The 13,719-nt window shown below is 46.8% G+C and overlaps 1 protein-coding gene across 2 annotated transcripts; it reads left to right on the top strand.

Annotated features, from left to right (window-relative positions):
- Nucleotides 1-261: 261 nt before the first annotated feature.
- On the top strand, nucleotides 262-9,705 carry NABP1 (nucleic acid binding protein 1). Of its 2 annotated transcripts, none has more exons than XM_074829585.1 (6): nucleotides 262-575; nucleotides 713-851; nucleotides 3,968-4,039; nucleotides 5,455-5,527; nucleotides 5,795-5,852; nucleotides 7,313-9,705. In XM_074829585.1, the coding sequence occupies exons 1-6, from the start codon at nucleotides 485-487 to the stop codon at nucleotides 7,498-7,500; spliced, it is 621 nt and encodes a 206-aa protein (XP_074685686.1). In that variant the 5' UTR covers nucleotides 262-484; the 3' UTR covers nucleotides 7,501-9,705. The 2 variants fall into 2 exon arrangements, with proteins under 2 accessions (XP_074685686.1, XP_074685685.1); XM_074829584.1 differs by having other exon boundaries at nucleotides 5,789-5,852.
- Nucleotides 9,706-13,719: the final 4,014 nt, after the last annotated feature.

Here is a 13,719-nt window from a genome sequence, read left to right as displayed (position 1 = left end):
TGCGCTGCCCAGCCCCGCTCTGCTCGGCTCGCTGGCCGCGGTGGCATCTGGCCCAGCAGCGCCCCGACAGGGAGAAGATGGCGGCGGCACGGCCCAATCAGCGCGCGGCGCCGGCTCGCGCCCGCCTGTTGCCCAGTCGCGGCGCTCCGCGTGCCCCGGACGGTACCATTCGGCACCACCCCCCCCGGCGCCCGGGGTGAGCCCGCCCGCTGGGTATAAAAGCGGGCGCCGCGCACATGTGCTCCTCAGTGCCGGCGGGAGCGGGCGGGCGGGCGGGGCCTACGCTGGGTGTGGGGCGGGAGAGGAAGCGGTGGGAGGTCGGGCGTGCCGCACAGTCACCGCGCAGCCCCTCGGTGTTCGTGTCCCCGTCCCCTGTGAGGGTTGCCGGTGCCCCTCTGCCCGGCCCTGCGCTGCCGCCGCCGCTCCCCCGCGGGATGCGGGCTCGGCCCGCCCCGCCAGCCCTGCCCCCCGCGCCGGCCGCAGCATGAGCGCGGCGAGCGATACGTACCTCCTCATAAAAGACATAAAACCCGGACTGAAAAACTTAAATGTCATCTTTATTGTGCTGGAGATCGGTAAGTGGCGTCCGGCACGCCCCACCCCCGGGCCGCCCACGCGTGTCACGCGTTGGGGGGGGGGGGGAGGGAAACGCTGGCAGGGCCGTGCCGTGCCCCCCCCCCGCCCCTCCGCTGAGCCGCTCTTCTCCCCGCAGGGCGAGTCACCAAGACGAAGGACGGGCACGAGGTGAGGTCCTGCAAAGTGGCGGACAAGACGGGCAGCATCACCATCTCCGTGTGGGACGAGATCGGCGGCCTCATCCAGCCGGGGGACATCATCCGCCTGACCAAAGGGTGCGTACGGGGCCGGGCCCCCGCCTGCCGCCCCTTTCCCCGGCCCGGCCGGGCAGCGCCGAGGCAGCGTCGGGGCGGGGGCAGCCCTTTGTCACCGAGGCGAAGGAAGGTGCTGGGTCCGGAGCAGGCTCGACCGCCTTTTGGGGGGCACGGATGACACAGCTGGCTCCTTGTTACCGAGGCAGCCTCCTAACATCACTTGCCAAATTCAAACCGCCTTTCCCACCCCAGAACATGCCTAGCATGAGCGTACAATCTAGGAGATGGCTAGGAAGGGCGTGTGTTTTTAATGAGGAGGTGGTGTTTAAGACACTTGGTTTGGCTTTAAGAAAAGCTCCTTGGGAAAATACTTTTTTTGGGGGTGGGGGGAATGCAACAGTCAGTCCTGGTCTGTAAATCAAGCAGGGAAGTCAAAAGGATGTTCTTATTGTTACAGCCAGTTCTTTACACTAGCAGTCCACTCCTTAATGAAAGGAGGAAACAATTAATGTCTCTCATGCAGAAAAGTTGCTTTTCATTGCACTGGATTTAACAGAAATGACAGGCAGAGGAGGATAAGCTTTTCAAATTCACTATAAAAATTCATACTAGGGCTACACTGTAGAGCATGTTAGTTTGGTTAGGTACAGTTCACTTATCTCAGAGCTGGTTTAATTTTTTTTAAAAAGAAAACCCTTACATTTATTATTTGTGAGAAAGAAGTTTAAATTCAAAAATCGTTTTCCATGTCACTGAAATTGTCAGTAGCAAAGTGATAGTCACTTCCATTTGAGTTCTTCATGCCAGTTAACTTACACTTAGAAATCTATTATACGGATCCTTTGGCCTACAGCACTCCAGAAGATGGTGGAACTACAGCGTGTGTAAGGTCCTTTTAATCTGTTTTTGCGAAAGTACGTAAATGGTTACTTAGTGGAGCTCCTAACTTAGCTGCTCTTAAGGTGCTCATTTGATTGTCATTCTTGTGAAATTGGATGACCCCTGCCACCAAAACTCCAGCTGCTTCCTCCTATGCAAATGTCCTTCTACACTAGAATAGGCTGACTCCTCAGCAGAGGTGCTTCTGGGGAAGCCTGCTTGTGTGGAGAGCACGTGGAGTGCTGGGGTGCTGAGATGGGTGGAACTAAACCAGAGCTCTGGGCCAGCACAAAGCCCTGTGCGTAGGTGACATTGAAGCAAATTAATAGTGATACTGTTCAACAATGTTGCTGTACTCAGCTCTGTGACTGGCTTACGGTAGCTGCTCTGGTGTTTCAGTGCAACAAATGGGAGGGTCATTGCATCCCTTCATGTTAAAAAGTGAGTTTGGCTTGTATGAATTAAATTTATGAGCTGACATCACCATTCCTGGTGGGTGGCTAAGTCATGCCTTCATTTACATGAATTGCATGCTTACTTAGGACTGTGTAGTGAGTGAAATGGCAAAAGCTGAATACATTCTGCTTTGGCTCTCATCTTAAGAAAAATGCCCTCACGCTGGTGCATATAAGGTTCTCTAAACACAATTTTATACTTAAATAGGATTAATTTGAGTGTGATGTTGCCATTGCAAGGCAGGTAAATTTCAGCTTTGTAGGTTAATCTGACATTCAGTGCGGGATGCTCACTGTAGCAAGCAGAAAAGCTTAGCTAGGCCCCATGTGTAAACATTTTCTTTCCTGCTGAATTTCAAGCTGTAGATGCATTCCTCTGCAAAAGCAGACACTGCTGCTGATTTTTGTCATTGGCTGATAAACTCATTTACAGGAAGCTGCTGCAGTTAATATTTCTAAATTTGAAATTAGTTCTGGAGTTTAGTGCTTTGTGGCCAGCTCATTCTGAGACAAAAACAAATGCTTGCATACATGGAATAACTGTGCTGGAGGTTATCAGTCCCATGATTTGCTGGGTCATGTCCCAGTAAATGTATGTTTGACGTACATTTATTATTTGGTAGCTCTTTTCCTTTGTGCTCTGTTACAAGACTGTCCAGCTAGCTGGTTATTAAAGGTTAAGCATTGAGGGAATCTTTAAAGTGAACGCTAGCTTTATGGAGTGAAGAGCATTAATCCGGCTTCTGCTTGGAGAGCTCCAGAGACAGGCACCGTAACTGTAGATACTGTGCTTTACTGCTCGTGCTGAAGTACAGAGAAAGTTACTGTTGCATTGGCATTATGGTCCTGTACTGCCAACCTGGCACCTCCCTGTTGCCTCTGTTCAGGGCCCTACATGTAGCCGGATGGCTTCCAGTCTCTGCAGATGAGGCAAAGGGCAAGAGGAAGGTTTGTTATCTATGTTCCAGATAGACCCGGAGCATAAGGAAGTGGTGACTTGTCCAGATTGTCTGTGACTCCTGAGAGTGCAATTGCTGGGGCTCCCCATTCCTTTGCTAGAAGACACCCGTATTTCTGTTAACTCCCTTGTGCTGCACCTGGGTTTCTGGTCAATCTTTCATTTATTTTCTTCACGTACATGATGCCCCTCACTGAAAGGAACAATTATACACTAAGTTCTTTGCATAACTCAAATTACAGTGCTTGAAGTCAAATGCCACTGTGCACTCATGCTGTCTTGTAAGTGAATGTTTCTGCAACCATAAAATGATTTCATTGCATTTCTGTATGTCACTTGGAACATGATGGTCAAACATGTGCCATTAAAAAAAAAATCTGGTAAGGACCTATACTAAAAAAGTAAGCACTTCCTATTACACACATTCAGTAGCGGTATCAATATTCTCCAGTGAACAAAGGTAATTCTTCCTGACTCTTGCTGAAAGCAGAACTGAGAGTTGTCAGTGAATGGTAACACAGATACTGCTTTTGGCAAGGTGCCTCGCCTCTGCAGGAGCAGTCATAAGGGCTGCTCCAGCCAAGGAAAGAGCATCCAGTCTCAAAATAATTGGCTGCTTTCCTGGAATTGCCCAAGGAGTCAGCTGACCTTCCAGTACTTTTTGCTAGAAGTAAGACATGGAGATCTCTAAAATTTTAATGTGGTGAAGATGGGGTCCCTGGGAATTTTTTTAGTCCATTCATGCTGCTGTGTAATACTTACTAGCATGCTTCCACTTTCTTTTTCAATACTGATACTTGTCATTTGCTAAGAGAGACTGCTTTGCTTCTCCTTTCCTTGGCCAGGTACGCATCTCTGTGGAAAGGATGCCTGACACTTTACACAGGACGAGGAGGCGAGCTGCATAAAATTGGGGAGTAAGTATTGTGTGTTTATACTTGCAGTGTTCTGTCCTCTTCTCAGCAGAACGTCATGGTAAGTATATGACCTGGTGTCTTAGTAAATGGAAGCTAGGGCAGCAAAAGTGTTGACTAGCCATGGACAGGTACAGTGCAGGCAACTGTGATGTGAGTTTCCACATGCTGTTGTGGTAATGGGCTCTGACCCTCTCTGGATTCTCGGTACATTGAGGAAAATCAGTTTCCATCATTGGCACGGGTCTGGGTTACCTAGAGGGAGGAAGTGTGTAAATGACAAGGGACTTAATCTGCATTGCTTACCTAGGCCTCAGCTTGATTAACCACTTTATTTTGGTGGAAGCCTTGTGTGTGTGTGTGTATCATGCTTGACAGATGGGCAGCGCAAAGAAGGAAGACAAAGGTAACTCCAGTGAATCATATCTAAACAGAAGCAAGCCTCATTAAACCTTCTTTAAGCTGTCCACAACTGAGGCGGTGACTCCTCCTGACTAAGAACAAACATGAGTAACATACTTGACAAGCAACAGGAAAAGTAGCAACATTTTCTAACCAGAACAGTACTTCCGCTGTTGCACAAAGTGCTGTGGGAGACCTTGCAGTCATCAGGGAAGTGGGGCTGTGGGGTGGCCACTTGTTTTCTTGGATGGTTCAAAAATGCCCAGTGCTCAGCTGGATTTTGTGAGGAATGATCTGCAGATCTTTGGTTCAAAGCCATCACCTCAGAAGTATCATCCAGTTGGCTTACTCTCCAGCAGTCAGGAGTGAGGTGAACCCTCATCTGGGTTGTGCCTCCCAGGAGGAGGTGGGAGCTCCACCTCTGCTTAACCACTCCAAGCTGTGTAATGATCCAAATCTTTCTTCCCCCTCTGCCATAATTTCCATGTGGTGAGTTGGTGGGCCTGTTCATCCATAGTCCCCTTGAGTGGAAAAGGATGCTTGGAATGTCATTCCCTGTTTTGGACTCCCCTATGCTATTATGTTAATGGAGTACTCCATAGCATGGGGGTGGTTTAAGTTTTCCCTAGAGATCTAATGCAGCCACAGTCTGGGAGCAGACTGGGTGACTGTGCCTCAGGTGACCTTGTGAATGGGTGCTGGACAAGATTGTGCAGTTGGGAGAGAGGCGAAGGGAGCACTTTCATCACCTTTTGTTTTCTTTAGGCCATTTATCTCTTAGTACATGTGTACTTGCCTTTGCTTGACTGAAACACCCTCACCAGGAAGATGCAACAGCTTCACCACAAGTCTATAAGGGGATCAAAGAGACTTTTAATACCTGTGGATGCTCTCTGAACAGTCTGGATTAGTTAGTTCTAGGTGATGGGATATGTCAAGAACAACGCTCTTTGAGTTGTGGGCTTAAGAACTTTTAAAAAATCGCTTTAAAACTTACAATTCTAATTCCTCCCCAGGTTCTGCATGGTGTACTCAGAAGTGCCAAACTTCAGTGAGCCCAACTCAGAACACGTCGGGCAGAACAAACTGGTATGTTAAACTTGTCTGAGCCTTCTGGCTCTTTGTTCTGAATACTTCACACTAGGCTGTGATCAGATGTGACTCTTCTGGAAAAAATGGACTTGAAGTGATGTATAGATAAAAATGAGCCAGTAATTAAGAGTAGCAGAAAAATTCCATGTAGAGCCACTATTAAGAACACAGGGAAAAAAAAACAAACCAGCCCCTTTCTATAAAAATGTGAAATTTCTCTGATCATGTCTCTTTTTCTTTTTTTACATTTGTCTGAAGGCACAGGGTGAACAGAATAGTTCTGCATCAAGTTATATGGGTTCTTGTACTTTCGGGCCACTGGGTAAGTCTTTTGATTTTTGTGGAAGTGAAAGGATGAGAAACACTTAATGGGAATAAAAAGAAGTATATCTTGCTAAGGGTTCTCCACTCTGGGGCAAAAGTGTACTATGCTCTAAAAAGTCTTTTAGACTGAGTCCTGAACCTGCAAGCACGTAAGCACGAACGTTTCCTGAATAGTGGTTTTGGGATTTCTTCTCTAGAAGAGGAAGAGATCAGAATATTCAAGCTGCCTGTATCATGTAACAGGACTTGACCAACCCTAAATTGTTTTAATGCTTTCAAAGAGGTTTTCCAGCACTTTAAACCACCTGAGTCCTTGGCTTTAAAAATTACTTTAATCATGCCAGTCACCATGGCTTTCCTGCCAGGTTAGCTCCCCAGTACAGAAGTGGTGGTAATCTGAATTCCAGTATGTGACCTGGCTGGATCATATTGTGATGTATTTAAACTCAGTACCTGGTGTTGTATAGCTAAGCCCTGCTGGTGGATGACAAGGAACTGATTCCATAACTTGCTGTTAAAAACCTGTGTGTCCCTTCAGTTCAGTGACTGTCTGCTTCCTCTTTAGCAACGTGATTTTCATTTCTCTCATTTTACTTCTCTTACAAGCCCTTTCTGTTCTCTTGAAAATAAATAATTCTGAGCAAAGAAGGGCAGTGCTTTCAGGCCAGCCTTTCCTCAGTGCCAGGGTGAGGCGTAGGCTTTCAGCCCAGTTAGTGTGCAGGTACTTCCTTGGTGTCCCTCCTTTGGGCAGTAGACCACTGTTCTCACTGAGCTTGTGCACATCTTCTGAAACTTCTTTTTTCTCTTCCTGCTTCGTGTGTGGTCTTTAAATGCAATGATTTCCTTGTCTCTTTCCTCTCTTCCCATGCTTCCTGTCATTATTCTACCTTTTCAGCTCTGCCCCTCTTCCTACCATCAAAACTGAGCAGTGATGCTTACGAGGCTCAAGTTCATGAGAACTTGGTGCTAGCTGAGTTGCTTCTGTGGTTGGACTTCACAAGGCCACTTTCTATTTCTGTGTGCCTGCTAGTGGGGAGTGATGCAAGGAGCTTTGTGTAGCCTGCTTTTCTTTTGCTGGTTTCTCCTTGACTACTTCTGCTGCCCTGCTGTCTCTCTGGAACATCTTGGTGTGTGACCTACAAGCCAGTGCATGTTTCTGAAAGCACCAGTTTCATGAGACTCCAGTCTCTCTCCTGGGCAAAGAGTCAGCATGCAACTCTGACCCTTCTTGTTTTATTTGAGAGTGGGGGCTAGGGATGGAGGGGATGGTAGTCTGGGAGAGGGGAAAAAGGTAAGCTGTGGTTTGGGGTTTCGCTCTGCCAGAGGGGCTTTTCCTTCTAGTGCTCAGGGTTTGCTGGTTGCCGCAATCTCCATGCGTTCCCTGTTGCTAAACTTAACGTAAGGGAGCAGTGATTTCAGTCCGGGGAACTTGTGATAACCTTTTCTCTGTCTTTTTAGGAAATGGTTTACAAACTGGACCTGAATCAAGTGGATTTCCATTTACGTATAATCATGGCCACGCTTATGCAGGTAGTGGGAGAGGCAATGGACGAGGACCTGTAAATCCAGCACCAGCTAATAGCGTTCAGCCTCATCTCCCTGCTGTCAGTAATGGGAGGGACCCACGCAGAGCCTTTAAAAGATGACTATGCCAAATGTGGTTGTACAGCTTGCTTAAACTCTACACTCTACTTGAACACTTAATTGCACTTTTATTTATAGTTAACTGTGAACCAGTTTGTCCTTTATTGTTGTTTTTTTACCTTTTGGTCTATGGAGCAAACTTGATGTGATCTATCTCTTGTTTTGCTTAGGGAAGCACAGTGAGTCTTCCCCAGAAGGTGGATATAAGAAAGTAAGGGTAACGAGTTGAAGGGTCTCAATTAAAACTCAATACCCTTTGCTAAGTGGAAGAAAATTTGAGTTACATGTATGTATTTTTCTGTTCCTGTTGGTCAGCCATATAGCCTTAAAAGGTCTATTATGTCCTGTGCACGCATATGTTGACTTCCATTAGGGTCAATGGGAGTTCTTTGTGTTGGAAGAGAAATGAAGGGGAAGAGCAAAGATGCTCTAGTGAACTAGGTGTCCTTGGAATGAATATAGCTTGTAAAAGCAATAAGTATAAGGAAATGGTGGTGCCAGCACCTAGTGGTGTCTCCTGAATCAGAGAATGGATAACTCAGATGAAAGTTGAAGGCATAGTGAGTGTCTCGAAGCTTGACTTCTGATTCCAAAAGGGTGTACGCTACTTAAAAATTCTCCATAAACACCATTATCACTGTCAAGGAAAGTGACACTGATTTTTGCTTTTGATAGAAGCTTGGATATTCATTCTTGCTTTGCATGAAATAGCAGGAGAGGAAGATCTAAATTCAGACAGTATTGGGGAATATGCTGTTTGTAGCCACTCCTTATGTAAAAGAGCAAGGTTTACTTTGCAGGACACTGAATTTCCAGGAAAGAAGTGTTTTCAAATGCTGCATTACCCATCTCTTCAATGAGGCTGCCTACTTCTCCTTCCTTACTTCACTTTTCCAAATGAATTATGTATTAGATGAAGCTGTATGTGTGGATTGCAGAGGTACTGGCCAAGCACACAGCTGCACTTCTGATGCTATTAAGCTGCTAAGCTTTCTTTCCTCTGTTTTATATGAAATACAAATTATCCCTTAAAGAACTTAACCCTGCCACCACCATCTCCTTGGGGAAAATAGCTGTGTTTGGTTTTTTTTTTTCTGAGATCACAAATGCCTTGACTCTAGATAGGAGTCTAGTGCCATATTTCAGATCAGGTTCAAAAACAACTTGGAAGCTGAGGTGTCATACTGGATTCATCTGTTTAACTCTTCTTATAGCTGACCTCTCAAATAAAAAAAAATTGCACTAACCATTTCAAAAACAAATCTAACTTTCTTTCTGTCAAGCCATAAAGACTTCATGACAAAAGGCTATTTCTGAATTGTGAGTTGTCTCTGTGGTTGTTCATGTTAATTGAATCTACTACTATGTCACTAATGTTTACAAGTTATTTACATTTGATACTTCTGCTTTTGGTGCTCTATCATGATTCGTTGGAAATTGCTTCTAGTTGGTAAAAGTTACTTGCTTAGTCTTAAATACTGAACTTTCTTCTAAATGCAAGCAGCAGCAGCAACAAACTTCTGAAGGGAGGTTTAGAGAGATGTGTGTGCCCAGACACCTGAGGGCTGTTTGCCTCTGGTCTGGTAAGGTGATATCCTGATACCTGCTTCCAGGGAGAACTAGTGAAACTTGTCTTGGACACAAGAGGGTGGCATGCCTCATGAGATCACACATGGGTGCTGTTAGGGAAGAACAATGCTAATTGGTGAACAGAAAGCATGCAGTGACTTCTGGGGAAGCGGTGTGAGGAGGTGATGTGCAACTCAGGGACTTTAAATTGCTTATTTAAGTCTTGTATAGTCTAGATGCATGGACAACCTCTTACGCAGTGTTGCATTAAGATATTTGATAAGCTTGTGAGAAGGAAGCCGAGAGGACTTTAAATCTGTGAAATACATGACATGATACAGAGGTAAATGAGATGTGTGGTGTGAGAGCCATGCTTTCCAGTAGTAGCTGTAAAGGTAGCAGGTGAACAGTGCAAGTGATGGCATCGTGGGGACATTATACTCACTGGGGTATTTCCACCATGGATCTCAAATCCTGGTGCTACAGAAAAAGGAGGATGAAATAGGGGGCGAACTCTGTTAGTGTGTGCTGAGGTGCCTGATGTTTGTAGCTCTATGCATTAGAGTGTTTATTAAGCTAATAAACAGAATACTTGTTCACAAATTCCAAATAAAAGCTGAGATGATTACTGCTGATAAGTGGCATAAGATTAAAAGCTTGCTGTCAAGTGGATGATTGATTTGCAGTTGGGAGGAAAAAAGCAAGAGGCTGGTCTTCATGTTCTCAAGGTTAGTAGCATTCCTGCCTCCCTGTTTCTTATGTGAAACTATTTCAGTTTATTAATAAATTTTTACTTCTTTGCAGGGGAAATCTGTGCCCTGAAAAGTCACATGGACTTAATGTAAATATAGTAATTTTTCAAGGTCTTCTGATCTTCCAGTGAACCTAAGTAAGTTGTTTCCCTCTTAACAGTGTCAAGATAGTTCTCAGCTTGCAGAGGAATCTGGGAGCCTGCGATACATCTCTTTGGATCATACCACCTCGGTGTATGGAGAGACAGAGATACACGTTCCTCTGTGCAAACAAGCAGTTGTCATGAATTACTCTGACACTATAAGGCAGTTCATAAGTTCCCAGGGGTTAGGTCATTAGGGAGTCTCTACACAGATGGTTTCCCAAGATATCAAAGGTAAGGCTACAGTTAGGGTAGTCTCATTCTAGATCATACAGATTGCCAAAGGAAAAAAAAAAACCCTCTGGAAGGTGTTAATGTGTCCAGATAGAAGCTGCATGGTGCTAAAGTGCAGCTGTGTAGTCCTGATACACTTGAGTCACAAGACACCCAGCTCATCACCCCACAGCAGCTCATCTCTTACCTGCCCTAACGAAAGGACTGGCAGCAGCCTGCGGCAGTGGGCAGGGGAGAGCTGCTGTGTGCTGCAGTCCTTCATGTGTGCCTTCTGTCTGCTCTCAGTGTGATCCCAAAAGTGGAAAAGAAGTCCTGTACTGTGAAATACTGTCCTAACCTTGGATGTGTGGTAGTTATGCATCCATGTCCACAGTGAAAACTGGAAGGTGCTGTAAGAACAAGTGTAAATGCCAGACCAAGGCATGTGATACATAATCTGCTTTCACAACTCATTTAATTAGCTTTGGCCTTAGCTTGAAACTGGCAGGTTGCAGGCCTGTGTGCTCCAATAATGCTGCTCTTCAGCATGGCACAAATTCCAGTAAGGGTGTCTGTAGTGCAAAGCAGCTACAGGTGATATGAAACACCTTTTCTGCCTCAGTGTGGTCTGCAAGGTGACACCCTTAGCAGCACCGTGGGCATGTCTCTGCTCACAGGGGAGCGTTCAGCAGACACATGTGGTTCCCTGTAGCCCACTGGGGCCTTACGTTTTTTGTAGACATCAATGCATGTGTTTTGCTAATGACCTGGCTGTGCTATGATCAGCCTCTGCAGCTCATGTCTGTACCCCCAAAACAAAGGATCCTTTCCTGTTCTATAAGGCAGCTTCATCAGCCACTCTCCAAGTGCTTTGTTAGGACTAGGAAATAGTAAACACAATAGCGATTTGAGTGCTTCTGGGGAAGTTTCCTGGGCTGCTTCATAGCCTGTATGTTCTCAGGTGCCAGGTTCCCCTGCTTCTCTCAAGTGTCCGTAGATTTGCCCTTTCAGAGGTACTGTTTATTCTTGACCTGAGCAATTCTTTGCCCTGCTGAGTGCAGTCTCTGGCAGCGCTTTGCGGGCAAGTCCAGGGAGGTGCATTGCAGCTCTTGCTGGTTTCGAGCTCTTGAGCTAGAGTTGGTTGCTTTGGGGAGTTTCCCCTTAGTCCAGCGCAAGTTACTGAGGAGGTTTCAGGGCTGTGACGTCCTGCCCAGGCTCTGAGGGGGCTCTGTAATGATGGCGGTGGAGCTAACCCTTGCTGTGCCTGCGCCGGACGCTCCCCGTGCCGTGCGATGCAGCGGGCTGAGCCGGGCGGTGCAGGGATCCCAGGGACCCCTGGCCGGCCTGGGTTGGGTGCCCTGCTCGGGATGGCCCGGAGCAACGCCCCGAGGGTTGGTTCTCCAGCAGCGCCAGCCCCTTCGTGCCGCAGGTGGAGCGTGGGGCACGTCAGCGCGGTGCGGGGCTGCGGGGGGGTGCGGGAGGTGCCGGGCGCCGCACGGCCTCTGCTCTGGGCTGCTGCCTTCGCTTGCCTGTTTGCAGGAGCTGCAGCTGCTGTGTTTGCGGAGCTCAGAGGGGCTCCACCAGCCTCGGTGGCTCGGCTGGTCCTTCAGCCAGGGCTGGTGACGCTCAGTGTCCCCAGGGCCTGCTCTGTTTTGTGAGGGGGGCGATGGTTGCTTCGGGCCACGGAAACACCCAGACGTTACCGGGCCGTGAGCCTGGCGGGTTGAAGGACTGCTTTGCTGGCCTGCTCCTGTTCGCTTCTGCATAATTAGGGAGATTGGAGCTGGTTGAAGGGGGGAACCATTCATGGGGACATGGCTTAAACAAACAAACAAAAAAAGCCGCTGTGTTCCCACTGGAAGACGCATACCAAACCAGGGGCAATTGCCTGAAAACTGAGATTGAAGCTTTCAGCAAAGCCCTTCAGGAATTCATTCAGAGATGCACTCTCTGACTTCAGCCTTAATTATGCTACTAATTCCTTTATTCTTGATCCCAGAGAATTTGAAATTGTTATGGCTCTTTATAAGGATTATGCTTTTTAATTTATTTTGTGATGGACAGTTGTGTGTGTGTATATAATATGTATAAGCATACACAGCGTCTTGTAATTGGGATAGAAAAAATTAATCCTAAACAAGCCGTTGACTAAACTACAGAGGATGGAGTTCAAAGGGATTAGAAAAAAAGTTTGGAAGTGACACTTAAGGACTTCATTTAGCTTTTTAATTTCTCTAAATTGCTGATGTTTTTTCTCAGGAAGAAAGCAATGCACTTATAAGAGCTTCATCTAAAACTGCCATCCCACAGCCCCAGCTGATAAAGACTGTCTGGATTTGTATGTTTCCTAGGGAGCAAGATTAGGGAAGGAGTAAAACAACAGGATTTAGTTCAAAAAAGAAAATTCTTGTGCTGTAAATGTATCTTCAGAGCTAAATGCTTCTTTACTGTACAAGTTTAAATGGGATGGTATCTGCTCTGCAGACTGGAGAACCCGAAGCAGTGCAGCCTTCAGGGCTGACTAGCTGCTACGGGTTAGATAAATTAGCATATAAAGGAGAAAATCATCTTACTATGTCATTAACTGAGACGCCACAGCAGTGTAGTTCTATATTGTAGTGTATCAGGAGAGCATTCTATCAAGCTTTCTTCAGGTTCGTGGCCAGAGGGTGAAATGGTCTTGCAAAGTACTGGACAACTATTTGGGAAATTTGGAACCACACTTGCCCAGCTCTCTGTATGCCCCATGGGGATGGCCAGGAGATCCCACTGACTTCAAGCATGATTTGGATTAGGTCCTGTGCAGGCAGTAGGTTCTCATCTGTAAAACGAGGATAAGATGGTAGGGCAGGTCTATCAGATGCTTAAGTCATAATTTATGAAGATGTTGAATGCTGTGGAAAAGCTGAAAGCCACAGCCAATGTGTAGATTTTTCTTGCTAAATCAAGAGACATTTAAGAATATGTATTCTTAAAGTCAGACTCTTTATAGTTAGGTATTTGGGTTTGCTCTTTTTCCAGAGGTGCCAAGTGCTGCAGTTGTGTGCCCAAAATTGCAAGCGACCCGCCAGTCGCAGAGAGCTCGCTGGTGAGACCAGGAAAGGCTGACGCTTCCCTGGGACCTGCCTGCTGGTGCTGCTTCGAGGAGTGCATTTGTGCAGCAGTTGCACAGCTCGAGCTCACGGTGCTGGTTCCCAGTGCAGAGTCTGTGGGTATCTGTATGGCCCCCTAGCAGGTAGGGCAAGGCCATCCCTTCCACCCCAGTGCCAGTTACTGGTGCCTCCGAACGCGTGGGTGGAAAGCTGTGGCTCCAGACGCTGACTGCCTGCTGGGCACAGTGGTCCAGCGGTGTAAAAACTGCTTGTGCAGGACCTGCCAGTGAAGCTTGCTTTTATTTTTTGCTGAAGAAAGGGAACACCCACGTCCTGCCAGGTGAGAAATTCTGCCATTGGCAACTGATCTGTCAGAGCTGGTTCTTCTGCTTTGGCTAGGTCCTGCTGTGCATTCCCACCAGGGTAGGTGTGGGGGCATACCCCAAATCAGG

This window comes from Strix aluco, chromosome 6, assembly GCF_031877795.1.
Source record: "Strix aluco isolate bStrAlu1 chromosome 6, bStrAlu1.hap1, whole genome shotgun sequence".
NCBI lineage: Eukaryota > Metazoa > Chordata > Aves > Strigiformes > Strigidae > Strix > Strix aluco.
Note: the sequence above shows the minus strand (reverse complement) of the source record. Positions and strands in the feature narration are given on the sequence as shown.